The 27,865-nt window shown below is 40.1% G+C and overlaps 2 protein-coding genes across 2 annotated transcripts; both read left to right on the forward strand.

Annotated features, from left to right (window-relative positions):
- The first annotated feature begins 5,252 nt into the window (after nucleotides 1-5,252).
- atp5mc3a (ATP synthase membrane subunit c locus 3a) lies at nucleotides 5,253-7,811 on the forward strand. The gene is made up of 5 exons (XM_085250704.1): nucleotides 5,253-5,326; nucleotides 5,527-5,623; nucleotides 6,389-6,463; nucleotides 6,944-7,134; nucleotides 7,238-7,811. The coding sequence occupies exons 2-5, from the start codon at nucleotides 5,585-5,587 to the stop codon at nucleotides 7,350-7,352; spliced, it is 420 nt and encodes a 139-aa protein (XP_085106830.1). The 5' UTR covers nucleotides 5,253-5,326; nucleotides 5,527-5,584; the 3' UTR covers nucleotides 7,353-7,811.
- A 936-nt stretch (nucleotides 7,812-8,747) lies between these two features.
- atf2 (activating transcription factor 2) lies at nucleotides 8,748-27,837 on the forward strand. The gene is made up of 12 exons (XM_085250703.1): nucleotides 8,748-8,811; nucleotides 9,463-9,535; nucleotides 10,875-10,971; nucleotides 11,057-11,175; nucleotides 11,267-11,392; nucleotides 11,769-11,947; nucleotides 13,849-13,963; nucleotides 15,756-15,848; nucleotides 18,650-18,880; nucleotides 19,492-19,698; nucleotides 21,883-21,988; nucleotides 25,852-27,837. Exons 2-12 carry the CDS (start codon nucleotides 9,488-9,490, stop codon nucleotides 26,073-26,075), a joined length of 1,545 nt encoding a protein of 514 aa, XP_085106829.1. The 5' UTR covers nucleotides 8,748-8,811; nucleotides 9,463-9,487; the 3' UTR covers nucleotides 26,076-27,837.
- Nucleotides 27,838-27,865: the final 28 nt, after the last annotated feature.

Here is a 27,865-nt window from a genome sequence, read left to right on the forward strand (position 1 = left end):
GCTGGGCTTGGAAATTTTTTCTCGTGAACATATAATGATTAATAAACTGAGACCACTTTTCCTGCTACATATTGGCTCTTAGCATTCGAAAATGTGAAAGTGGTTTGATAATTATAGACCAAACTGCATGAATACATTTAGCCAGAATAGTTTCTTTCACTCAGGATTTTTTTCATTTGTGAAGCAAAACTACAAGCACCAGAGCTACCTAATTTTGTGTTAGTACTAGAAAAAAACTGAAGTTATAGGCACTTATTTCTTTAAGGACTTTGTGTTTATATTTCTTTGAATTCGAATAATATTTTAGCAAAAATGATTGGTTTATGTGCCTGAATTGTTTTGTTGCTATATCAACTCTTGTTTGTTCTGTTCTGATTCTCGGGACAAGCATTTGTATGATGTTGTGAGAGTGCAGTAGGGATGGGATACAATATCACTTGTCGATTCTCTTATCTATTGTTATTGGGTCGTCATTGGCTTTGTTTTGAGAGTCACCACCATTGCTAAGCAGCATTCATGCAAATTAAATGCACGTTGGAGGTGAAATGTTTCTGCATATTTGTTGAGGTATTTCCCTTCTTTGTTTTGTTGGAGTATTGTGGTCGTTATTCAAAAAGTCATTGTTACACAGAACCCTTTTCTTAAAAGCAAAGCAATGAAAAAGTAATTTGTTATACTACTCGTTACATTACTTTAATGTTACTCTGTAAAATGTTCTGAAACACAGTCATAATCATAGTCACCATTTAACAATATAAACTTGAGGCTAGAACCCCAAACCAACACAAATCCCTAATGGGGACACACTTAGCTAAGATCTTTCTCTTAGTAGAAAACAAAGTTGACCACACAAAGCAAAGATGAACCCCAGCACAAAAAAGCAATTTCCATAGTAATTCTACTTTAGAAATGTGAACAGGTAGAAAGGAAGGCTGCAGCCTGACTGCTCATCTGCTTGTCACCTGTTGAAGTTAAGGATCTGGCTGCTGGATTCACTCAGCTTTTACTCTTGGTTCTTGGCTAGCTTAGCGTTAGCATGCTGTCTTGGCAGATGCTTGTAAAGAACCGAAGTTTCGTTAGCACCCATAATGCAGTTGTTTCTGTCCTTGATGCAGTTTTCCACTTCCATTCTTCTCGTCCTTTTGTGCAATAAAATAAATGTCCATATCCACGCTCTAGACTCCATCACTATTTTCCTCCTCTGACACACAAACTGTAATCAGCTGATAATACTGCAAGTGCAAGAAATGATTAGCAGGATCAATAGGTAGGCAGACTAATGATTCCAAGGAATTGGACTACTAGGAACCGGTTCTTGATTCCCATCCCTAGAGCGTAGGCTATGTTGGTTGCGGCTTTTACACATATAAACACACAGAGATAAGAAGGAACCAGCCCAAGGAGAGATTTGTAGATAAAAGTCAACCAGTGGGAAAGTCTATGGATGTACAGAGATGACCATTTAGCAACAGCATACAGAGAACAGTTTCCACAGCTAGCAATAAAACGTGAAGCACAAGGATAGACAGCATCCAACCTTTATAAGTACTGGCCAGGTGCATTCATAAAAAGCAGATCACCATAAGCCAATACAGGTTAGAAAAATTGAGAGGTGCATAACTGCACATGCACAGTTGCGCCATGTGACAGGGGTGTACGGTGAGCATAAAAACACGGCTGCATCTGTCACCCACTTTGCAACCCACCAAGCCCCCCAGCTCCTCATTTCATGCTGTATTTGATTTCATTAAAACCTGCCCTGTTCAGTACTCGAGAACCTTGCTGCTAACTATTAATTGGCACAGAAAGAATAAAACAGGCTTATCAGACTGATGTGTTGATGAACACATAGGGCTATATACTTGGTTCCCTTTAATTTACATTTTGGCTACACAAACAAATAAAAATACTGAATGAATTATTCTCAGATAGCTAATTGGTACAATCACAGTCTCAGCATAAAAACCGAAAACATTGAGAAATGTACTATTGCTTTTTTCCATCATTAAAGGTCTGCAGATTGCTTGTTTTAACCCACTTCCAGTTTAAAACAAGCATATATTTGTAAGCTTAAAGCAGACAAGTAAGTAATAAGTTAAGAAACTCTTTGTTAGATTGAACATGTGTTTATGTGATCTAAACCATTCAACAAGTGTTCCCATCCTACAATTTACTGCTTTTTTCTCTCCACAGACAGATTTTAAAAGGTTTACATATGAGTAAAAACACCAGGAGCAGAACACAAGTGAACTGTAGCCCTGCAGGCTGTGTTTCCCTGTTCTTGACAAAGAAAGGAGCCTCAGTAGTTTAGTGCAGGATCCAGCGATAGAGATTAGCATGGAGCCATCAGCAGCGCTGCAGTCCCTCCCTACCTTGCTTCTGCTGTCAGACCGCCTCCTCCCTGCTTGTCAGAAGCTCCGACGAGGAGCTGTAAAAACCTTTTCCCCTCTCCTTAACAACTGCAAAACAACACGCACACACCCCGGCTGAGGTGCCTGCTTTTCTGAGGCCTCTGACAGGACGTGCTGCAGGCACAAATTGTAATTCATAAAGGTTAAGGGGGTCAATGCCTTTTATTACCAGTCTGAGTGCATCCAGCTTGATGGGGCGGGCATGCAAATGGAATGTCTCAGAGTGTTCTATGCAAGAACTCAGACAGCGAGTGCGTGCGTGCCTCTGAATGGGAGGAAGTAAAAGGTGGGTAAAGGGTGTCGGGGGGAGGGGGGTGGGATCGGCTGCTCTCTCCACCCTCCACAGCCATGTAGGACCACACAGCCGCTGCCCGGTTAATTAGACAGTATGACATTGACCTCAGGTAGTTAACGGCCACTTTGATGTGTGCCGTCTTGCAATTAATATATTGTAAATCTTCGTGTTTTATCATACGGTTAGCTCTGACCTATAAGTTGCTGCGCAGCACTTGGACATAAAGTGTGTTCTGTCATTCTACATTGTGCATTAACACAATTCAGTTGCAACGGGGTAAATTGAATCTGTCAGATGGTAATTTTGCCAAGAAAGCTCTCTATTCATGCAGGGCAGCTGTGGCTACAATGTAGCTTGCCATCGCCAGTGTGTGAATGTGTGTGTGAATGGGTGAATGACTGAATGTAGTGTAAAGCGCTTTGGGGTCCTATGGACTAGAAAAGCGCTATACAAATGCAGGCCATTTACCTATTTGTCTTTTGTGCAAGAGCTCTAGTCCAAACCAGACATAGAATCAGAAAAATATATAAAAAGTATTTTACCCACAGGAGTGTTGCTATGTCACAATTAATGACTAATTCACTAGGAAATTTATAACAGTGTCACTGTGGAATGGGTTGGTGTCTCTCCTCTTTTGTGCTGTTACCATGACCCCAGCAACAAAGGCTCTGATCACATCAGACCCTATTGCTCCCTCTGCTGGACCTCAATGAGAATGACCTTGTTCTCCGTTAGAAAATCTGTACATGTTTCAGGCTGTACTCACCATACAATGGTTCAATAACAAGATAACAAGTTTGTAATTTGAGATATTGCCAATCAGTGTGCAGGTTGGAGACAGCGGCAATGAGAAAAAGACAGGAGGGCAAGTTGGAGGTGTTAGAGTTAAAGATATTAGCATTTACATTGGGATTGACCAACATGGAAAAAAATTAGAAATTAGTATATCAGAGGAAAAGCTCAGGTTGAGCAGTTACGAGACAAAGTTAGAGAGGAGAGGGGGAAATGATGTGCAGAGGAGGGATAGTGGATACTTTGTACAAAGGGTGTTGAAGATGAAGCTGCTAGGCAGGAGAACAAGAGGAAGACCACAGAGAAGGTTTAGAGATGTAATGAAGGAGGACATGCAGAAGGAGATTGGTGTGACAGGTGGATGATGCTGGGGATAGAGTGAGGTGTGGCAGATCCACTGTGGCGACATAGATGCTTGGCTCTGGTCTGTAATGCAAGCTTCCAAACACCTTTCACTTCTGCAATGTAAAGTTCAAATAAACATAGGTCACAGATTCTGATCAAATACAAAGATATAAAGATATAAAATAGAACAGAATGGAACATTTAAGAACAGAATACCATTAAAAAGAAGTGCATACAACAGTATAGAACAGAACAAAATAAAACTGAATGGGTTAGAATAAACAGCAGTACAATTGTAGATCTGAAGGGAATAGTACATAACAGAATAAAACGAATTATACCAGAACAGAGTCAACACAAATACAATAGAATGGAGTAGCATGCAGCTGTTATGTGTTTCTCAATGCATAAAATCTATCACTGTCTTCCTCTGTGTTTCTGGTACATATATGATCTACTGACTGATCCCACTCAATGGTTATGAGGTCAGAAATCTGTGGTTTCATGTTCATTGTAAAACTGAAAAGATCATATCTGAGGAGCCAGTGGGACTTTCCTTCCTTTAAGCCAGCTTGCAGCAAAGGCATGCTCCCCATGCTCATTACCTTTCCATCACAGACCAGCTGCTGTGGAGTCATTCATCACGATTACAAATCTGCCTGGTGCTGGTAGCCTGCAGCTCCAATATCAGCCTGTGAGGAGCATAGATAGGCCCTAGTCATCAGTCCCCCTGGACAGAGTGTTAAATTCACACCACAACAGGTGATAGAGGTGGACAGCAGCGGGCAGGTTTTGTTATGAGAGAAAAACTAATGCTGAAATGTGGGGTTGAATTCTACCTCTACCTGAAAAATGGTCTCACAGTGTTGGCCGTGTTAAATTCAAATATATTACACGAGAGAAAGAGAAACTAATCATGTATCTGCACTTAAAAAAAAATCACTCATTTTCACAGCAGGACTGAGGATGTGTGTGGGTACACATAAATATTTAAGAGTGGATAAATTGATGTTAAGTATCCCTACTCAAAAACTTAGCATTGCCACTAAATTATTTGAGTTAATTAGTTACATGATTTTGTTCAGTAATGAAATACATCCTTCTTCTAAACCTGTTTAAAAAATATAGAAAAGTATCAAGTAATGCTTCAGACTCAGTGATTGGTGATAAGAAAGAATTGGAAAAGCAGATAAATGTAATTGGGTTTTTTTTTTAACTTTAAAAAAACCTGATTTCTTAACATTGAATGTAGTAGAACTGGCCATTTCCAATAGTATAAAACATTTTTAAATGTCCATCTGAACTTTTTTTCTCACATTAAAATTTAAAAAAACGTACTTAAAACATTTATTGATAAAGTTTCTTCCCGGCTGATTTTCAATAAAGTTTAATTGAAACGACCTGCCCAGTCACCATCCGGGCATCTTACGAACACCCCATCGCGCATGCGCACTCTTCCACTGTGGTTCGACCTCTGCAGTCGGTAAGTGTGTAATGGCAGTTTGAATGAGAAACGTATCTTTATAAATCCCTTTTCATCCTCTCTTTAAGCTTCGCATTGCAGTGGGCAAGTGAGGATAACATACAGAACGGATGTGAATGCACTTATGAATGCTGTTATTTTCTCTACTGGGCATTTTTACACCCGTTTGACCTTAATTCTCTCCGATCTTCCCTCCATAGAGAAACCCGGGATTCAACCAGATTTGACCGAACCGGTTAAAACTACCTAAACTAGAAAATGTACGCCTGCGCTAAGTTCGTCTCCACGCCGGCTGTGGTGAGTTTCTCCTCGTCTGTGTGTTTCTTTGAGTCGGACTTCTCTTAATGTCGCAAATAAAGCCGGTGGGCCTCTGGTTGAACTTGACTGCAGCTTTCCTGCAAGGGTATCAGACTAGGCCGGGAGCTTAGCCGGCTAATGCTAAACCAGTAATTCACATTCCTTTTTAATGGCAGCAGAATGGGTGCAATGTTCATGAAATTTACGCATGCGATTTTTAAAATTGTTAATAATAATGCATCTATAATCCTGCGTTAGCCTTTAGCACGTAGCTCCCATTATGGCCGCTAGCTAAGGTCATTTAGGCCTTCTATTAGCAGAACAAGGCGCAGAGTGCACAAGACCTCGCACTTTGCAAACAATACAGAAATGGTTACATTTTCCGTTTGGGCTGCCAGCTTGCACGTACATATATCCTGGAGTGTCTTTATCCAAGGTCATGATACTGGTTTTGGAGGCTAACCAGTTTGAATGACAACACAAATGGGTGTTAGCTAACTTGCACTGGATTTTTATTGTAATATGCCAACATCATTGCTCAACAGTAAACTTTTAATACTACTTGCGGTCATCACTAAGCGCCACAGGTCACACATTGCAATGAATTACACTGTGACATTCAAGGAGTCATCCACCTTCAAACATATCCACAAATGGGGAATAGTTGCCACTGTTAAAGCACATGTGTTGTATGATACTGAGCATACATTCATGTAAATTGTTTATCTGGACTCATTATTCGTGTTTTTGGTGTTGTTGTTGCAGGTCCGTGCTGGTTCCCGGGTTCTTTACCGACCTCTGTCTGCCTCTGTGCTGTCCAGGCCTGATGTCAAATCAGAGGTAAGAAGAAATGCAGGCTTTCTGCAACTTCTACAGCCCTTCTTAACAGTGCAGTGTTGGAAATTATTACCTAAATTACCACTGTCAGTTTTGTATAGCACATTTCATAATACGTAAACTCCGTGTGCTTACCATAAAAGATAAAGACCAGCTATGCAAGTCTGCAGTGTCTGAAAGCAACAGATAAAAGTTTTAAAAGAAATAAAATACAAGTTAAAACACACATGCAATAAATAGTTCAACCTTTATGTGTGGATTTCTGCTCTGTAGTTTATCTTTACGTTTAAAACTTGCCAGTAAAATGGCAATTTTTTTGATTAATGGTGTGACAGAACTGCTTAAAATTTCCCTAAATTTCAGACTGTGCCTCCTATATTACTCCTGTCATCTGTTGCCACACTGTTTTAAATGTCAGCTGATGTTTACATTGAGGCGGGCAGCGAAAGGACAGTGTTTACAGTGCCTCTTCTCTTGTTACAGAGCAGTGTTGCTCTGCTGCCTCAGAGCCCCCTGAGCCAGGCTACACTGAGAGGCTTCCAGACAAGCGCTATCAGCAGGGACATTGACACTGCCGCCAAGTTCATTGGTGCTGGAGCCGCCACAGTCGGAGTAGCTGGATCTGGTGCTGGAATTGGGACAGTGTTTGGTAGTCTCATCATTGGCTATGCTAGGTTTGTTTTAATTTTAGTGTCTTTATTCTTCACTATAACGCTAATTGATTCCTTGTGTGTTCTGTAAATGTGCTGATATCTTATTTTCTTCCTTTCTTTGCAGGAACCCATCTCTGAAGCAGCAGCTGTTTTCATACGCTATCCTGGGATTCGCCCTGTCTGAAGCCATGGGACTGTTCTGTTTGATGGTGGCTTTCCTTATCCTGTTCGCTATGTAAAACTCTGCTGTCAGACAAAATTTTCATTACAGATGTGACTACATATTTTATTGTGGCTACCAAAATTGTTCCGTGTTGGTGTCATGGGAAATGTACATTTTCAAGTCTTTTAGACACTGTCAAAAAAGCCAAGACATGTATTGTACAAATGTAAGAAATTACGTGATTAAAATACATGTGTTTGACTATTTAACAATGGCAGTAACTTTTATGTCTGGATTATAAATGCTAACACAACAGAAAGCACTTGGCCTTCATGAATGTCATCTTTTCTGTGAAGCAGGTGCTTAGACTTGCCATTACTCAGCCTTGTTTTCATAGACTATAACATGCAAGCTTTTTGGGGTCCACCTTAATGACTTTTTGGTTCAGCTGCACTTAAGTAATATTGTATTCAGACAGCAAGTGAGTGCTTGCTTTTGTAAATGCCACTGAATAAATCTAGCTGATTTTAATTGAGCTAAGTAATGGGTTTTGAATTTTTTGACTTGTGATGAAAGCCCCCGGTTTCAAAAGCTGACAGATTGTAGTCATTACACCTTTATTGTTGGCTGCTTTCACTGGCTGAGCTTAAATTTGAAGAGGTAAAATCAGTCTTAAAAAATGCCAGAGTTGATAATCATTAAGTCACTTATCAAGCAGAAATGCTTAACATTCATTGTTAAGGGTGATCTTTAAATATCTCAGTTTAAGATTTGGCTCACACAAACTGTTGCTGTACAATCCTTTACTATGATAAGGTAATATTTGTCACTTGTCATGAAAAAAAATGATCAGCATAGATCCAAATGTATAACAATATAAAATGGTGATCTGTGTATGTGTGTGTGTATGTGATATATATATATATATATATATAAGTTCAAAATGGAGTGTATATTGTAAACTAGTGCAGTTAACTAGGGATGGTTTATGGTTTATATCCACCCTTTTTCTCACACATCCAAAACAGGTCATGGGGGACCGGAGCCTTTCACAGATTGCCTAAAATCATGTTTAAAACCTTGAAAGTCTTGAGCATCAGCAGTGACAAAAGGATTCTGGTCAGATAACATATCGGATCTGTTACTTTTTTAACGCTTAAAAAAAATCTTGGAAGGTTAAAACATTAAAAATAATAGTAATGAAAATAACAAAATGATTAGAGATTGTTTTATGTATAAAAAATAATAAAAGGGATTAAGTTGGAGCCTCCAGAAAACACTGAAAACTAAATCAGTAATTTTCTGGAAGGAGAAACATCAGAAATATGACTTTTGTTAGCAAGGATATTTTATATGCCTTAAAACATGTCTGCTCCTAATTCTTTTCCAAAACTACTTGAAGGTCAATGACAACAAGAGCAAAGTGTATGTGGCTCGTCGGTCCGAATGTGACGTTTACGGAAGAGTCATAGCTGTTCTCGCGATGCTTTAGTACGACCGTGGGATTTTGGAAATCGAGGGTTGTGGCTGAGGGGGTAAGTGACCACATAAACTGATAGCGAATGGGTAAAAAGCTGCGGTAAAAGACATAATTACTGGGACCGTGAGGTACTCGTGCTCCGTTACGACGAGACAGCCTCGAAACAAACGCTGACATCTCCTTTGTTTACAGTGATATTTAGCTCCTAATATGGCGACGCTAGTATGTTAACGCAGGGCTCAGGCTATTCCGTGGAAGCGACTGGAAGAGATGAGCGCTACATATGTAGTAACGTAATAGTGAGATGTTCATGTGCGTGATGTCTGTTAAAAATGAGCTGCTATATTTACAGCACAGAAGCTGTCAGATGATGGTAGCCCTGGATGCGTGGCTCAGTCGCTTGTTGTGCCAAAACAAGTGAAGCGATAATCCTCTTTATGATGACAACGAGTGTAAACAACCAAAGCAGCCGCCCTGCATCCATAGGCTTTGTCCAAATTTCCAGCTCTGCTTTATAACCACTGCATCCTCCAACCACCCTGTATTTACACATTTATGAGCTACATTTATTCTCACTAATTATTATTTGCTATAGCCCTATTTGTATACCGTCAGCTCTTGAACTATACATCATTGCATATCTGCAGGTGTGATATTTATTTACATATATATATATCTATCTTTTATTTATTTATTGTTATTTCAGGGCGAGGTAACAGGAATTCCTTAATATGAGTGATGATAAACCTTTCCTATGTACTGCTCCTGGGTGTGGACAGGTAAGTGTTTGATCACAGGTGTTTCATAAATCTCACGGTACAGATGAACATGACTGGATCCACATTTCCACATCCCCCCAAAAATATATATATACATTGATATACATAGATATATACATTGCAAACTGGTCACTTTTTCATTGACGTAGTATATAGACCCAAACATTTTTTTTTAAAGTGCCATATGAGCACATTATAAACTAAAGCAAAAATGGTTTTAAATAACTAAGTTTAAAACCTATCCCATCATAGCAATACTGGAAACATTAACAATAGGGTACACTTCCCAACACCTACTCATATACATTGATTTGGGGCTCTAAGGGACTTAATCACAATGCCTAGCTGGTAATCAGGTGCTCTGTTTTTTGTTGTGATTTTTTTAAAGTAATTTTGACATACTCTATGTATTATATGATCTAAAACCCACTAAAGTGTAGGTTTTGGTCAAAATTTACACTTAACTATTTCATTTTTGTGCTAAAATACATAAAATTCAGATGAACTGAATTCAAAAAGTATTGAAATTTTCCTAAAAGACTCACAACCTGTCATCTAAAAAAAGATGCTCCACTTGTGAAATGTATGCAAATACCATTGCCAGTGATTTAAATGACAATTTGACCAATAAGCAATGATAATCTGCATTTTTCAAATTTAGTTTTACTTTGTAATTATTCCCTCTTGTCTGCATAGGAAACAAACAAATACTCATTAGAAAAATAAAGTATTTTGGCTCATCAAAGCAAAATTAACGTGACTAAATAGATCAAAATAAGCTTCTTAATTTATTTACTTACTGCTCATCTAATATCTGGAGATGCTTAATTTGACTTAATGTATATAAATGGGTCTTCAGAGTCCTGAGATCCTTTTCACAGTTCTGAGGGCATGTCTAGTGTATCACAGGTGTTAGATGTGTATTTGCTGTACTCAGTGAGTTTTCTGATAAGTACATACGTAGATCGTGCTATTAACCTTATGAAGTCCAATGTCCAGTGTTTGTTAGAGTCCATTTTACTTAGTCAGGTCTGCTTTCATAGTAACATTAGAGTTGCTTTGTTGCTGCTCAGTTGCTCGTGGTTTTGGTCAGCAGGATTTGTTTCTGTTGTTTAGTCAATACTCATAAAAATAAACGGGTTGGGCACAATTATATAACAGCTTTCGCAGTTAAAGCTTATAATGAGTTTCGACAGCCACACATTAGAGGCCGTAAAGCTGTCAAGCTAGAATCCAGCCATGACGTAGAAGACTAAATTATTGGTCAGAATTAAAATTTTAAGGTTTAAGTGAGACTTCTTTCAGTCACACTTGCTGTATTTTTTGAAACCTTGCATAGAGATTCACAAATGAAGACCACTTGGCTGTCCACAAACACAAACATGAGATGACCCTGAAGTTTGGCCCTGCTCGGAATGACACTGTTATCATTGCAGGTGAGTGCTCTGTTAGATGGAATATTCAGAGGTGATGGATGCTTTACATTTCCATCTCTGTGCTCAAGAGTTTCCTCCCTTGCAGACCAAACCCCAACGCCTACTCGCTTCCTGAAGAACTGCGAGGAGGTCGGGCTCTTCAATGAACTCGCCAGTCCTTTTGACCATGACTTCAAAAAAGCCACTGAAGATGAAATTAAAAAGGTGGTTCTCGCTGTTAAATGTGTAAGCAGATCATCTGAGCCTTGTCTGTGTTCATTCTTGTGATCATTTTTGGCTTGTTGTTGTTCCACAGCTACCCCTGGATTTGTCACCTCTTGCGACACCTATCATCCGCAACAAAATTGAGGAGCCCACAGTGATAGAGACACATCGAGATAGCCCTCTGCCTCATCCTGAGTCTACTACAAATGATGACAAGGTAGGCACTTTAAGCTGCCTCTGGCATTTTTTCTAACCATAGAGCATTTACAACGCTCTAATGAAGGGCGTTCTCTACTCCTGCGATCAGAAATTTGCAAATCCGCTTTGTGAAGCATTGGGACTTTCTGCTTAATATAATTTAATTTTGAACTCTTAACTTGTCTTATTCTGTTGTTAATACACTAAAACTGAAAAGATTAGCAGTACTACACAAATATTAGTTGGATTCAGACAAATACCTTTTACTTGATTGCTCATATTATTTATTCCTGATGTTGAGGAAAGAGTAACAGCATCTTATTATAGGAAACATTCAAGTAATCTGGTGTCAGTTAAACACTTCATTCAGCTAAGATCTTCTATGATGTTTCCAGGATTTATCTTTGCAGCCAGCCTCACTGCCAACATCCACTATAGTCCATCCTGCATCCCTCCAAGTTCCCAATGTACTCCTAGCAACCTCAGATGCTAATGTTGTAATACAGCAAGCTCTCCCATCGCCAACATCTAGCTCTGTTATTACCCAAGTCCCATCTACTAATAGGCCTATAGTGTAAGTAACCAAATGTGTCCGTTTCTTAAGATCCTAGTTCTATTAAATCATCATTTCCTTTTCCAAATCATTTTTGTGCAGTTTTGCCATGGTGAGCTCATATTTCATGAGGCATGTGCTTATTTGTTTTGGGATTTATTTGCATTCTGCAGGAACATTTTCTTTTGGCTCTAAGTTCCGTCTTTGAAGAACAAAATCAGTGTTGCTCAAATATACAAATATCGATGAAAAATCTGAGACTTAGAGAAAAAAACATGAACGGGGTTTTCACATAATCATCACCGTCACAGCAAGTCTTGTGCTTTATTTTCCTCCAGTATCCTCTGATTATTGTCTTTGGCAGAGAGCCAAAATCAAAACCTAGTTAGAATTATTTATTTATTTATTTTTCACAAGGCTAACCGAAGAAAACTTCATTCAGTCAGTCGCAAAATGCTAACTGCACTCACAATTATACTGAGTGGAATGGTTTTCTTCCTGCCGATGTCCCACATGTTAGTCCATGCAACCTCTTTTGTCTCTTGAAAGACTAATTTTTTTAGTTAATCAGTTTATAAAAACCCACACTGCAGCTTTTCATCCAGCAGATGAAATTGACATAGCAGCACCTTCATTACTTTCATTATTGTGCACATGATTTACTAAGCAGGGCAAATTAGCATGGAAAGTTCTGCAGGCGATCTGCTAACAGTGTTCATGTTGTTCATCTTTGAACACAGATGCAGCTATTTCATTTTAATAATGACCAGTGTGATGTACCAAGAGCAATGGGAGTCACAGGCACACAGTAGGAGCTGTAGGTTGTGGGCTTTGCACTTTATGAGTTTCTTTCCAGAAACTGCTTAAAAAGTCAGATAAAAGAAAGATGGCTGAAGGAGATTTAATATGTTCTGATACAAGGATGAAGTCTGATTCATTTGCATTCATTTTAGATTTGAGCTCTTTATTGTGTTATCTTTAATTTTGTGAGCTCATCACTTTTTTTGTATTTCCTTTTTAACTGAGCTCCCTTTTTTGTGGAAATTCTAAACTTTCCGAGCTTCATTTTATTGAACTTTATTGAGTCTTTGAGAGCTATAACAAGGTAATTTCCCAACTTTGGAGATAAATAAAGTCAGAGTCTCAGTCACAGCCTTTGACACTGAACCTTTAAGCTCTCAGTGAAGATGTGCAGGAGAAAGCCAAAACTTTGACACCTGCACCCAAAGCTTTGAGTGACCCACCCCAAGCCAATTTATCCTAAATTAACTCTCCTATACACAACTATCCTTGCTATGTCAGGCACTGAAAAGGGCATGCTTATTTCAGGGTTAAATAGTGTATGCCACAAACCACAATAAGTCATGTTTATATAATTCATTGAAATACTCTCCTCTCAGATTTCTCTCTCTAAAAGGGAAACACCTTTCAGTCACAAACTTAATGCTAAAACAGGATTTTTTCGCTGGCATAGACGGTCAGTGAATCAGGTGCTAAATGCTTGTCGTACTCACAGTAAGGCTTCAAGAGGCCTTTCCCTTTAATAGTAGATATTCTTTAATATTTGAAATCCTGACACAGATGATTTAGTGAAGCCCTGTGTGTTTTCTTGACAGTGAAATCAACTTGTTACCAGAAGTCAATATCTGGGCAATACTGATGTCATTTATTAGGTCATAATATAGCAGTAACACTGGATCTTTTGAAGATATTGTTTGACTCTTTTTCTTACGGGTGCTTTTTCTGTTTGTTTGTTTGTTTTTTGTCTTGATTACACCTTAATTTCCATCAGTTTGCCTGAATATGACATCATGTCGTATATTTGTAGTCGCTCCTGTCTTTAATTTTGTGACATATTCCATTTTGTGTTAATCACAAAGCTTACTGTTTGCCTCACTGTGATTTCCTCTTTCCTCTTTCAGCCCAGTGTCTGGTACCTTCCCTGTGCTCTTACAGCTGCCTAATGGCCAGACCATGCCAGTTGCTATACCTGCATCTATTACAAGCTCAAGTGTACATATTCCAACTACAATTCCTGTAAGTTTTATGCCCAGTAATATTCTGTCAGCATTGTGTTTCATTGTGCTTTTATGCTACTTTCACACATGCACGGGGCAGAACTTTTCCTGATATCGTCTGGCAGAGGTGCTTTTGTGAATGTGAATGTTAGCCAGTCTTTACCCTTAACCTGCCAGCTCTGTGATACAAAGTCTTGTGTTAATGTGAGAAGCACAGGTAATATTTCTGTGAATTCACAGCTAGCAGGTAGTCGTCTAGTACCTGTTACCTGCATGCTCCAGTTAGGCAGCTCCCCCACCGAAACCACACAGAGTATTTCAAGGAGTGAGAATGCAGCTAAAGGAAATTATCTTATGCCGTATGCTGTATTTAAAAAAGTAATTTTTAAACGGTGTTTATCCTGACATTTTCTGGAGTTCATGTGTGAAAACACTTTTGTGTAGAAGCTGAATATTTTGGTGTTTATTTGATTAAACGGATCAACGCGCAGCACCCATTATTTACAGGACAAATAGAGGAGTCAGAGCTATTTATTACTGAAATAATCTTGTTGTGAAGTTTATTTAGTAGCTGTTGTGCAGCTTTTGAGCTTCTGCGGCAGATGTAATGTGCCCGGTTGTCAGTCGCCAACTGCTGTTTCCATGGAAAAGAAGGAATTAACTAATGAACGAAAGCATTTGTTTTCACCAAATGAGTCGATTGATTTCATGCTCGACTGATCACCAGTTTACATATGAAATGTTGTTTTCCATTTAACGTGAAAACACAGGAATTCCACTGTTGCTTTCAAACATTAATGGACAGCAACGCGAGTGATTACAATTCAAATCCCTCTCGGATGACATTGATATTGAGCTATTGCGATACATTAAATTAACCTCTTTTTTGTTTGTTGTTTTTGTTTGTTTGGTTTTTTTTTTGCTGTAGTTGGACAGAGGGACTGTTTACAAAGTTGGCACCTCAGATTTGGCAGTCAGTGTAAAGCTGGAGAGGCTGACTGAAATAATGGACTTTAGAGTTCACTTGTGGCAGAGACACAGGATTTGGATGAGGTGCAGCGGGCTTCTGTCCAGCACGTTTTACTCCTGTTTTTTCTTGTACAATCAAAATCAGCGCCCGTAATTTAAAGTGGAAGCCATAGATGATGCCACTCGTTTATTTTGCGAACAGCGCGGCTGCGTGTCATCTAGAAATATGTTGTAAATGAAGGCCTTGTTGGTATTTCTTGAACTCTCCCATGTGGTTGCCTGTCTTATTGTTCACTGTAGTCCTGATTATCTATGTGGAACACTGAGCAGCAGTCGATTATCTCCTGATAGAGGCACAGCAGGGAAAACCTCTGTCTTCCTGGTCTGTGGGGATATGGAAAGCCTTTGACAAGTAAAGGAGGGCAAAAGTAGATGGAGAACATGAGCCACCAGTGGGCCTCCCTTTCACTCGATCAAACCCCCTCCCCCCAGCTCTTCCCATCTCCCTCTGTCTCATTGTCAGCGGCTGCGAGAGGAGGCCCAAGTCTGGCCTTCTGACTCATGTCTCTCCATCCTCTCTTCAGCTTCCCTGTCCATATGCTCTCACGCAGGCAGGCAGAGGTTCATTAGCGTGCACACTGCATCTCCATGTGGCGCTGCCTCCACAAAATAACAGGCCATCCAACCTAATGAGGCTGAGATATGAGGAAACTCTGAGAGCCTGCCATGGCTGTGTGTGTATGTGTGTGTATGTTTACGTTGTGGGGGGAGCACTGGGTGCCTTTTTACTGCCGAAGACTAATTTTCTCTGTGCTGATTTGTGTCTGTGTGTCTGCTGTCAGCTTGTCAGACCTGTCACCGTAGTGCCTAACGTCCCTGGAATCCCAGGACCTCCCTCGCCACAGCCTCAGCCGGCCCAGTCAGAAGCAAAGCTGGTATTTATTATCTCTTCTTTAATTTACATCAAATGTTGTTTCCACACCGAAGCTGTTATTCCCCATTTGAGAGAGGTGATAACAGCCAAGGTAATGAGAGAGTCTAATGAGTAACAATAAGACAATAAGGTTGCTTTCTTCATAAGTGATGAGCAGAACTGGGTTTGTGGTATCAAAAAAATGGTGCAGATGATTTATTATTCCATGTGCAGTGTGTCCATTGGCTGATTTACTCAGTATTTTGTTACATAAATAAATGATTAATCAATTATTTGAGAAAATAATTTGCAAATTAATCAGGAACAGAATAAAAACACTTGTGCCTGCCCCGCTAATTTAATATAATCCATCTACAAAAAACCAAAAATGCTTCAGATATCTCTCTGTAGGGAGAACATGGTCGTTGTTGTCCTGTTTTAACAGTGATAGTTGAAGGGCAGAGATACAAAGTGTTATGTGGGAAATCAGTGGCAATGTGATGAAGCACGGATCACAGAACCTGTAAGTGTTCGCAGCATGCTCCGCCTTTGGAAATTAGCAGCTAAACTGCAGAGAGGAGGTGTGTGTGTTTGTGTGTGTTGGGAGGGTAGGATTGATCCTGACTCGTGAGAAGGAGGAAGAGGAAGGAGTAAAGGGAGGGGCAGGGAGTTGTCGGGGATCATGGGGTATGGAGATGACAAACGCAGAGACAGCGTTGAGCTCAGCACGCCGTCACAAGGGCCAACCAGAGGGGGGCTACCTGCGAGAGCCAGCTGGGGGCATCCTGGCACACGCTCAGCGAGGCACATTAAGTCGGCCTCACCCTGCATGGAACCTTTTGTTCAGCAGAATCCTGCCTGACCTGCATCCCCCCTCTTACTCGCGGCGCCTCCCACCGCACTCAGCTCATCAGCAAACACCTAATGAGCCTGCGTCAAGAAAACAGACCCCCAGCTCAACCTGCCTGCTCCCCGCCCCCACCTAGCTCTCGGGGGGCGCGGAGACGGCACTTTACAAGGACTGATGATGCTGCAAAGACCACAATAATGATAATTAACTTGCTGAATTTAGAAGATTATGCTGTTAATTAGTTGCAAAATAAAGATAAGTAATATAGTAGCAGATGGTTGAATAACACCCATGAGATGGAGGGTTATTACACTGATGAGGTTTCCATGGCAGAAATGAAATATGAATCTGACTGGCTTTTCCCTCTTTCTGTGGGCCATTCCAAGAGAATAATATCTTGTTTCTGCCAGAAGAGCTTCTGGAAGGGTATTACACGATAAACTAATTTGGTAGATAGATTGGTCTGGCAAAGGTAGTTGCTAGAATAATGTGGTCCTCTGTTTTCTCATGTAAATGCATTCCCTCTCACTCTGTTATTGCTTCCAAAGGCTCATTCACTTTCACCTTGTTTGTTTGCGTCTTTGATGCTAGAGGAATTGACCTGTGAATTGCAGGGATTGTTTGTGTGTAACATGGTTAGAGGTAGTGTTAAAAGACTCCTTTATTAATAGTTTTATCCAGATCACGTTTCAACATGTGCAAAATAAAATTAAGAATGCGGGAAATGAAAAGCTTAGGATGCAAGTACATTTTAAGCATAGCTCTAAAGATGTCATAAACATTCTGAAACCCTTTCACAGTAATTTTCCTCTTTACGTTATTCATTTTAATACCCTGTTTCACTATATTATTCCATATTAATTACTACTTATTTACTACATTGTTTTACCCATTTTACTACTCATACAGTTTGTACATACACTCAATGTATGGGTCCAACATGAAATCACTGGTCCAGTAAATTCATTGATACTGCTGTAGACCTTGGCTTATGTGTTAGCTACCTTTACAGCAAGCAATAGAAATATTGTAGCTACTTCATATCATCAATTGACACTAAGCCCAAATGTTTCCTGACCACATGCTTAGCAAGTTGAGGTCTGTGCTGTAACTTGACACAGTATTCCACTAGTTCAAATATGGCTATTTTTAAGATAAATAACATTTCAATGTTTTTATGTGTTGTATTAGCTTACTGCAGTGTTCTTAGAAAGTATTCAGATCTTTTTTCATGATCCAGTCCTGTTTCCTGAAGTTGATCTTTGAAATGTATCACAGCTCATGTCCAAGCCATGAAATCATAGAAACTGTCTGTAGACCTGAAATTGTGAAGTATAGATCAGGGAAATTTCTAAAGCCACCGTCACCTGACTAACAATGCCTCTACAGTGACGCACGGTGGAGGCAGCATAGTGCAGCGGGACTGTGGAGGGGGGTTTGTGAGCAGTGCAGACAGACAGACTGGTTAGTTATAGTATAGATTATTACAGCTGCAAGCTGAGAAGAAAGGAAACTTGTTCCAGATTACATAAGAACTGAGACTAGGGTCCAAGTGTCCAACTATAACCCTGTACTATAAAACATCTTAGCATACAGCCACATTTAAGAACGAGAACCTACCCTGTAAGTCTACAAAGACAAAATATCAGGATGTTTTTGTAAATGAGAGATTTTAGTTTGTTTATTGATATGTTGTAGAATAAAAATTTTGGTCCACATGAGTAACCTTTCATTTTCCCCAGTAAAAGTAAAAGTATACAATCCGTAGTTTTTGTGCTCTGTTGTACATCACACTGTGATAGACAGTGAATTTTTCAGAAATACAACTTTTTAATGGCCACACCTTTTAATGTGCACTTTAGCAGACCATATGGCCTCCTTTTTTACATCACTTGCTTTTTACATAATGTTTTCCTTCTTGTACTAACCGGTACTTGTTTTTATTAACCTGCTTTGCCAAATTCTGTTTCCAGAAATTGAAAGCCACATTAAGCCAGCAGCTTCCTCAGGTAACCAATGGAGATGGTGGTGAAATCCAAAGCAGCGCTGTAACACACACCGCTGCCCCTGCTTCTCCTGTCCCGACTCCAACCCCAACTCCAGCCCCGACCGCAATCCTTACTCCGGCTCCTCACCTGCCCACAACCGAGGCACCTTCTCCACATTCTCTGCAGCAGCCAGCCACCTCCACGACAGAGACACCTGTAAGTACTTATATCTTCACAGTTTATTGTTTTATTAATATTTCATATAAGAAGCTACTCTTGTGTGTCTTAAATCTTCAGCTATATTTGAATGTAGACTAATGCAAAGAGATCATCCATTTTTGTTGCTTATTAAAGTATTTAATCACGGCTGCCGTGTCCTTTGGTTTTAAAATGTTGCAGAAGTTCATACAGGTAACAGGTACAGTGAGAGTGAGGGTAAATCTTAATATTGTGTGCGATTACCTGTATAAACAATTTATTTTTAATTTAAGCCAGTACATCAGCAGGGCCATTATATCGACTGATATTAGCTGTTTGCAGATAAAATATCAATACAATTATACATCATAAATATCAATGCAAATATTAGCTGTTTGTATTGACATTTCTAATTAGTGCTAAATAAACATTATAAAAGTCATTGTGTAGTGTGTCCACCAGACACAACAATCAGCTGTTCAAACAGAGTTGGGCAGAATATAAACGAATAATCTCCCTTTCCTGTTGTGTTTAATGGCAAAGAGTGATGGCAAAGTGGTCACTCAGTAGCAGGACCACTTCCAATTATACTTTCCATTATTAGTATTGTTGTTGTTTTTGTTGTACAGGCTTCCCCGGTGCCCCCTGCACCAAACCCACCAAGCACAGGGGGTCGGCGGCGCAGAACAACGAGCGAAGACCCCGACGAAAAGAGGCGTAAATTCCTGGAGCGGAACAGGGCCGCAGCTTCTCGCTGTAGGCAGAAGAGGAAGGTGTGGGTCCAGTCTCTCGAGAAGAAGGCTGAGGACCTCACCTCCATGAACGCACGCCTACAGGTGCTTTTTACGTATTTCTTTCATCTGCTGCATGTAAAAAAGACCCAAAACAAACCACTCTTTTGTCTCTCTTTGTTGTGCGCTCAGATCTATTAGTGTGTCATTTTGTGTATGTACGTGTTCGTACTCTGTGGTGTCTGTTTGTCATTGTACGATGTTAGCGTATGCGTCCGTACACAGACTTTTCCCTTCTGCGGTGATGAAGTCATTAAAGCCGATTAAGAAGAGCTGCCGTGTGACAGCAGCGGTGTGTGAGCCCTTTACATCGATGTGTCCCTGTCAATAAAGATGTATCCTCCAGATGTCAGCCGCACACAAGCGTGTCTTCGCTTCTGTCTCAGCAGTTTACTGAATGGCCTCAAAAATCTCCTAGGGAAAGGTGTCTTTTTGAACCTTCATTTCGCTGGAAGCAATTAGGATCTGATGCTGACAAGTTCGAAACAGTTCATGTATCTGCTGTCTCTGTTGATAAGTGTGAGCCGGGGGTGCGGCACATCGGTGTTCCAGACAATTAAATGAGATGTGGTGTTTATTTGCTCACTGTCTTATTTTTCTATGAAAGCAGAGTAAGATGTGCAGGGTGGAGGAGGGAATACACAGCAGCGCAAAATAAATGGGTCCACGTTGTTAATATCGTCTGGTTCAAAAAGAAGTTATCAGCACTTGTCAGGCGGCGCTACTTAGGATTTTATTTAAATAAAGGCAGATGAAAAGGAAAGGATAGGTGAGTGAATAAGGTTATGAAATCAAAGAGTTTTATCTGTTAACTGCAAAAAAAAACGGAACAACATGTGGCTGAGAAGAAAGGACGCTTCATACGAGGGCATTAATCAGCGGTGCTGCTTTCTTTTTTTTAAACCCATGCTGACATGGCCCAGCTGATCAGCAAAACTGCCTCTAATGATGCACAATTATTTTAACATCATCCTTAACTGGCTTTTTAATGAGGTGTCAGACCAGGCAGCTCACAGAGCTTCCAGCATCACCGAAGGCCCATTTGCTCGATTTCGATTAAATCACAAAGTTCCAGATAAGTTTTTCACTCTCAAAAGTCCATTTTAGTAACCGTTTAAAATACAATGTCATAAAATGACGCAGTTTGGCGTTACTGGAGCTGGAATGTTTGGCACATGTTTGTCTCTGTCGTGAACTAGTGGGCATGTTTGAAAATAGTGCCTGTTTTCTATTGCCTGTAAATGAAATCGGTCATGGTGGAAGCACACTGAATACAGTGTTGGCTGGATGTGATACATACGCTCCTTCCAGCTGTGTTTAAATCTGTCTTACGATAGCTCAACCCTGCCAAAACCAGCTAGACTAAACAGATGGAATCAAATAAATTGGCTGCTTTTAGACTAATAGATTAAGCCACCCATAGTCCTTTAAAGGAGAAGAGCCCGAGCTTAAATCTGCCATTGGGTGTTCTGTGGGCCCCTGGCCGCTCTAAATCCAGTTAAAGTCACCTTCAACGTAATGTGGCTCTCTTTTACGACATGCAGAAATCCTCACCTCCCTCGGGAGCTGTAACGACGCGAGAGCGTAAATCTCAGCAACATCTACAAAGTTGCTCTGACAATCCGAACAGCTCACCTCTGACAAATGCGCTGGTCGCTAGCCAGTGAAGGCTCATAATTATTGTGCAGGAAATACATAAATGAAAAAGTGCATACTTGATTCTGAATTCATTTGTTGTATTGTTACCTTCCCCCTGTGTTCACCAGTTCTCATCTGAGTCTTTAGAAGTTTGACTGGTCGTGTGGGCGAGGTCTTTAAAATTCAACTCTGCATTTCCAGTAATAATTCATTAGCTTCATATAGAGAGGGCACACAGCCACATTCAAGTTGCTTTTGGTGTGTCTTCATGCATATGTGAATTTATTATAGTGTATATATGCAGATTTTGGGGTTCATTTTTTTGCAGTAACATTCCCACTGTAGCATATTGTGTAGCTTTGCTAAACCTGGAACTCATATTTACCCAATTTAGCTCATTGCTTACAACAGGAATAAAAATAATAATCATAATATTTGCATTTACACAATTACCAGCTAACCTTTTATCTAGTTTGGAAAATCATTTCGTAGGATTTGATCTGTGTGCACCTGTCGTTTATATATCTGGCATGCTGTTTGCTCCAGTGGCCATTTCACTGATCGCTCTTGTGTGTCTCCTCACTCCTCAAGACTGAAGTCACCGACCTGAGGAACGAAGTGGCTCGGCTGAAGCAGCTTCTTCTGGCTCATAAAGATTGCCCTGTAACCGTCATGCAGAAGAAATCTGGCTATCACAGTGAGTAATGCTCCATTATTCTCAGCCCGAGGCTTCTGGAGAAACGTGTCTAAAAATGAGCTCCGGCTAACCACTAGAAGGACGTGTGGCCAAACAAAAAAGAGCCGTTGACATATTGGCTTCCTTTCTTCTGTTAGTTTTTGACAAACTTTGCAAAAGTTTGGATATTTATGGGTGCTGGTGTATGAGACAAATTCTCACTGGCGTTGTTGTCCCATTCCCGTGAAGAGGCCACAGGTGGTATTCGCACTTCCTCCTCATTTGATACCAACATAAACATTTGTTAGATGAAGTGAAATGTCTGCTGAGTGCGTCTTGACGGATGTTCAGGAGAAAAAAAAGGTGCCAGGAACTGAATTATAAAGGATGATAAGGATGCTTTTTATGTAAGCATTCATTTATTTGTTGTTTGAACATCTTTAGCTTACAATAATCGTTTTAGTGGATATTTGAATAAGCAAGAAGAGTGTGCCATTTGTAGCCTATTTATTTATTCAAATTGCTGTTGTCAACCCGGACTGTACAGCATCATCACAAAGTCTCATTTAGAAACATATCACATATTTTTCTTTGTTTCCCCAGACCGGGGCTCTGTCGGTCTGATTTTTTGGTCATAACTCACCTTCCTTCACAGATGAGCCAGCATGCAGCCAGAGCAAATGGGCTCCAAGTCACTTCTCCACTGCTCTGAACACCTCTGCTGACTTGTATTGACAATGATTGCCACTGAAATGAGTCTATTAAAGCAGCAAGCTTGACAGTGCTGCAGACCATTCTCATTGTGGGGTGGCCACCAAGCTCCACTGTTCATTATGCATCTCTTATTGCTAACCATCCCACAGACGCATGTCATGTGCATTATGGGACTGATGGTTTCCAGGCTAGAGTGGGCTGTCATAGCCAAGTCTCATTTGGTGCAGACATTTTTAGCAGAATCCACAGATAAAGTGGGTCATCTTTCTCACATGGTTGCTGAGGGTGTCAGCAAACACGTTTGTTACACTTTATGGAAAAATAGAACTTTATTCTAATACCACAGTTTATTAATTTGGTTCATGCTAACAGGTGTGTTTGAGTTTCAGAAATCCTAGAAGGAATGCCAACTATTATGAGAGTGAAAGGAAGTAAGGTGAACTCTGATTGAATGGCAGAATACAAAGATTCCCAATAGTTTATGATATCCACCTTAAAAAAATAACACCCTTGTGTTCATTTAAACTAGTTTTTCATTAGTTGTGGGACAAAGCATCAACACAAAATTACACTCAACAGCCACTGTATTAGCTTGTTAGCGCAACAGTCTCTTCAGCCAATCACACAGCAGCAACTCGGTGCATGTGGACATGGTCAAGATGACCTGCTCAAGTTCAAACTGAGTATCAGAATGTGGGAGAAAGGGGATTTACTTTGCTGACAGGCTGGTTTGAGTATTTTAGAAACTGCCAATCTTACTGGGATTTTCACACACAACCACCTCTAGGGTTTACAGAGAATAATCTGAAGTGAGCGGCAGTTCTCTGGCAAAAATCCTTCGTTGATGCCAAAGCTAAAGCTCTTCTGCATATCTTATAACTAAATTATGCAGAAGAGCATCTCTGATGACTTTGAACCTTGAAGCAGAAGACCACTCCTGTCAGCTCACTAAAATTGAAAAATAGAAGACTGGAAAAATGTTGGCTGGTCTGATGAGTCTCCATTCATTCATAAATTGTGATGGTAGGGTCAGAACATGGTGTAGACAAGATGACAGCATAGATCCATACTGCCTTGTATCAAAGGTTTAGGTTGTTGGTGTAATGGTGTAAGGGATGTTTTCTTGGCGCACTGGGCCCCTTAGCACCAAGTGAGGATTGTTTAAACACTACAACCTACCCAAGCATGGTCACTGATTATGTCTGTCTCTTTATGATTAGAGGGTACACAACTTCTGATTACTGCTTCTACCGTGAACCATGTCTCAAAGCTGAGATCATCTGAAAATGGGTTCTTGAAAATGACATGCTGTTTGACAATAAAGTCAGTGCACTCATAACTGTATGTGATGAGTACAGTCATGTCAGTATAGCACAAAATTTCTTCCAGCACCTTATTGCATCTATGCCTTGAATCATCAAGGCAGCTCTGAAGACAAACTGGGGTCCAGCGCTATACTACCAAGTTGTACCTAATAAAGTGGTTAGTCTCTATATATCACATAGTGATACTTAATGATACACTGCTAAAGACCTAGATATGTTCATTTGAACAAATTTTCTTCAATATTTGACTGACTAGAGCCGTTACTTTATTTCCTCCTGTGGTAGTTTTAACTAAATGGATGAGCTGAAACACACAAACAGAAGTAAACTAACCTGAATTGAAGAAGTTTTATTTTTGTTATTTTTGTTTCCTTTTTCATGTGTTTGACAGTCACATTTACTAACTTTAACCTGTGATGGTTTTAGCTCTCTCTCGCAGCTGCTTTTGTATTAAAACTGAACTGTTTACTAAGTGCTGCTGAGATATTTCGGTCCATCCATCCACGACTAATAGCGAACATCTCTCCTCGCTTGCTAACTGCCATTCTCACACTTAAAACTGCAGCATTAACAAAGGGGTAATTTTCTTTTAATTTGTGTTTATTTCAGATTACTCCACAGTCCTCCATTTATTCCCCGACACCAACAGAATTACCCCCTGGGGCTTGAGCACCCCAGTTGAGAATCACTGAAATAAACTATTTTGCTAATTAGTAAAGCACGTTATTTAATTGTGAGTGAGTCATGTAAAGCGCTCCGTTTTCTCAGTGTTACATACCCCATAAGGCCACACTGGCCTCCAGAACCTGTAATACCCTTCATCGTCCTGCCCAAGCGTAGACATGGCAGGTGGGAGGAAATTACCCAGACTGCCCCACAAACAAGCCAGGCCATGCTTTCACTTGGCACACTAAGCTGTCCATCTGTCTACAGTGAACCCCACTTCAGGAACCAAGAGAGCGGAAAGAAGCTCCTGTCGGTCCAGGGAACCAGAATTTTAGAGCATTATGAAATATCGGGCAGCCAGCACTTGCCGTTGTTAGGACCAATAATGCTCACTTGAACATGAAACAAAAACCACCAAGCTGATTTATTCCGAGGCTGACCTTCTGCGCAGTAAAGCAGCGAGGGAGTTTATGGCTCTTTGACATTCGCTCGCACTAAATCACGCGGTCAAAGTCCAGCCAAGAAGGCAGATGAAACCTCTAATGTGGAGACATTTGTATCGCTCTTTAATTGCGTCTTCCTGCTACGGAATTTCTATTTTACGTTCCCGAGTACGAAACCCAGCCATTAATTACAAAGTGCCATCACAAGTGACTTCATATCATTAGCAATATTAATTATCATTGTGCTCCTTATTCCTTTATGAAACAGAGCATGAGAGTGGAGTCTTTTTTTTCCATCAGGATCCAATTAATTCAATGCAACTGCCTAACAGCTGGTGGCATTTCGACTCCAAGTCTTGCCTACTCTCCAGTGTGAGCATCATTAAAATCAGGTGCTGTAATCATCTGTCGCTGCAGTAGTTGGCAAGGTAACAAAAAACAAATGAGAATGCAGTTAGGGATGGGAAACACAGCCACATGCCCCAGAATGTAATGTACCCTTATGATGTGGGTTTAAATTGACATTGGAGCTTTAATTAAAGGAAGGGGTGCAGAAGTAGCATTATGGGGATTAATGAAACAGTTTGCATACGCTACATGCAAATAGCTGTTTTACATCTGATTAGGCCTGTGTGACACAGCTAGCCCAAGCCTTCTGAAGAGTATCCGGTAAAATAAAAACGGCTGCTCCTCAAACCCCCTTTATTTCAGTTTTTTTTTTCTGACGTCGTTGCAGTTACCGACAAAGATGAGAGCTGCGAGGAGATGTCCGTCCCGAGCAGCCCCCAGAGCGAGGCCATTCAGCACAGCTCCGTCAGCACCTCCAACGGGGTCAGCTCCTCCTCCACGACCCCGGCCGTCTCCGCCCCGTCCGGCGCTGCCGCCACCGCGTCAAATCAGAGCACAGAGGAGAGCCAAACGCGGAGGGGCGCCAACCAGTCTCAGCCTTCAGGGAGTTGATCGTCCCAAACTGTGCCCGAGCGTCATCGCCGGAGTGCCGTCGCCTCTACAGTCTCTCTGACGAGCAGAGCAAAGGGATTCTCTCTGAGCTTCAGTTCGGACCGTACTGTTTTTAATTTATTCCTGATTTCTTTTATGTTTTGTCCATTTTGTAATTTATAGGCAATGCTTTTAAAAATGCAATGTTTTCTCTGGAACCGATGAAGACAAAAGAATAGGCACTTTAGGTGTAAGATGTAAAACACGTGGTTCTTAAGTGTTTGGAGTTTTTTTTGTATTTGTGTGACTTATTTATTAATCTTATGGGTTTTTTTCTTTTTAATTTAAAGGCTATCAGCTTCAGCGGTTGATCAGCGAATCGTTAGCGACCGTACCAAAGCGTGCCGTGGCTCATTTTGCAGTTTGTTTTCTTGTTTCGTCTTCACGACGTTTTGTAAGCACTATCTTTACAATGAAGTAGAACTGACACTTTTTATTTAAAAGTAACTTTACTTTGTTCCATTTTGCACATATTTGAGAGATATGACGGGTTTACTTTAAAGACAGTCCGTACATTAAGTACAGGCAGCTCTGTTTTTGTTTTCCTTTAGAAGTAGATTAAAGTACTGTCGCATCACACAAACGTAAATGTCTGAATCAGATTTGAACTTTGACTGATTTTCTGTGAGTGAGGTCAGCTGTAGTTGTGCAATTTGAATGTGTGAGCTCGCCTCTGCCTGTAGGGTAGTCTTCTGGAGGTGAGCCGATTAGGAAACGTGTGTTATTTCATTAACATTCCACCTGTAGTCTGATTGTTCCTGAAGCAGTGATTGTAGGATTGCAGTACCTTATTTTCCATTACTCAATCATGGTGATGTTGACTTCATTCAGTGCCATTAATGTTTTTGTATAAATGACTTGAGTACATTTTTAATGCAGATTAGTTTGAGTTGATTGCCGTAATTTCCGATTTTAAGGGTCTCAGTAGAGGAGATCTCCTGCTTTGTATACTGTCTCTGCTTTATAAGTGACTCTTAATGGCTTTAGCGTCTAATGCGGAGCACGTAATGACATTAGGCTGTTTTCATGGTTGCAATTCTAGGTGACATTTTTAGAAAACATTGTAAATAACATCAACGATACGTTGTACGTGATCTTTCTTGGTATTATGTACTTTGTTTTTATAGGATTGTCCGGATTCAGTAGCTGAGCCCTTTTGATTACATTAACTTTGTAAGCAGTTTAAAAACTGACCTTAACAGTCTTATTAGGATATGCATTTTTTCTTCCAATAGGTCGTCATGTAAAACGAAAGCATTGAGATGTGAACTGGAATCACATCATGTATATTAAACTACTACAAGTCTGTAAGAATTGTGAGCATTTCATTCAAATAATTGTAAGAAGTCAAATTACACCATGAAGTCAGTTTGCCTTTTTCTCTTAGTCTGTACTGGCTTACTACTGTGTAGTTTTACAAGAAGCTAACTCATTGTTTTCCTAAAGTATGATTTTACTGTTATGTGCTATCTGCATGAGATAATAATTCTCTGCGAGAATTTAACTGTTTATTTGATAATGTCTCAGATAAATATAATTAAACGAGTTATTACAACTTGAGTTGTGAAAACTTTGGTTACTTGTTTTACTTTTTGGCTTAATTGCTAAAAAAAAAAAAAAAAGGGGTGTGATACTGTGTTGAAAGTGTACTTGTAACGTGAAAGTTCTGTATAAAATTTGAATTGATAAGTTGTTGTAATAAACCTTTTAATATCTCTTTAAAGTCGATCTCTGCTTCTGATTAATTTGCC

This window comes from Mchenga conophoros, linkage group LG16 (genome assembly GCF_057382185.1).
Source record: "Mchenga conophoros isolate Kocher_MC1m ecotype Shallow Benthic linkage group LG16, M_conophoros_male_GT1.1, whole genome shotgun sequence".
Lineage (NCBI taxonomy): Eukaryota > Metazoa > Chordata > Actinopteri > Cichliformes > Cichlidae > Mchenga > Mchenga conophoros.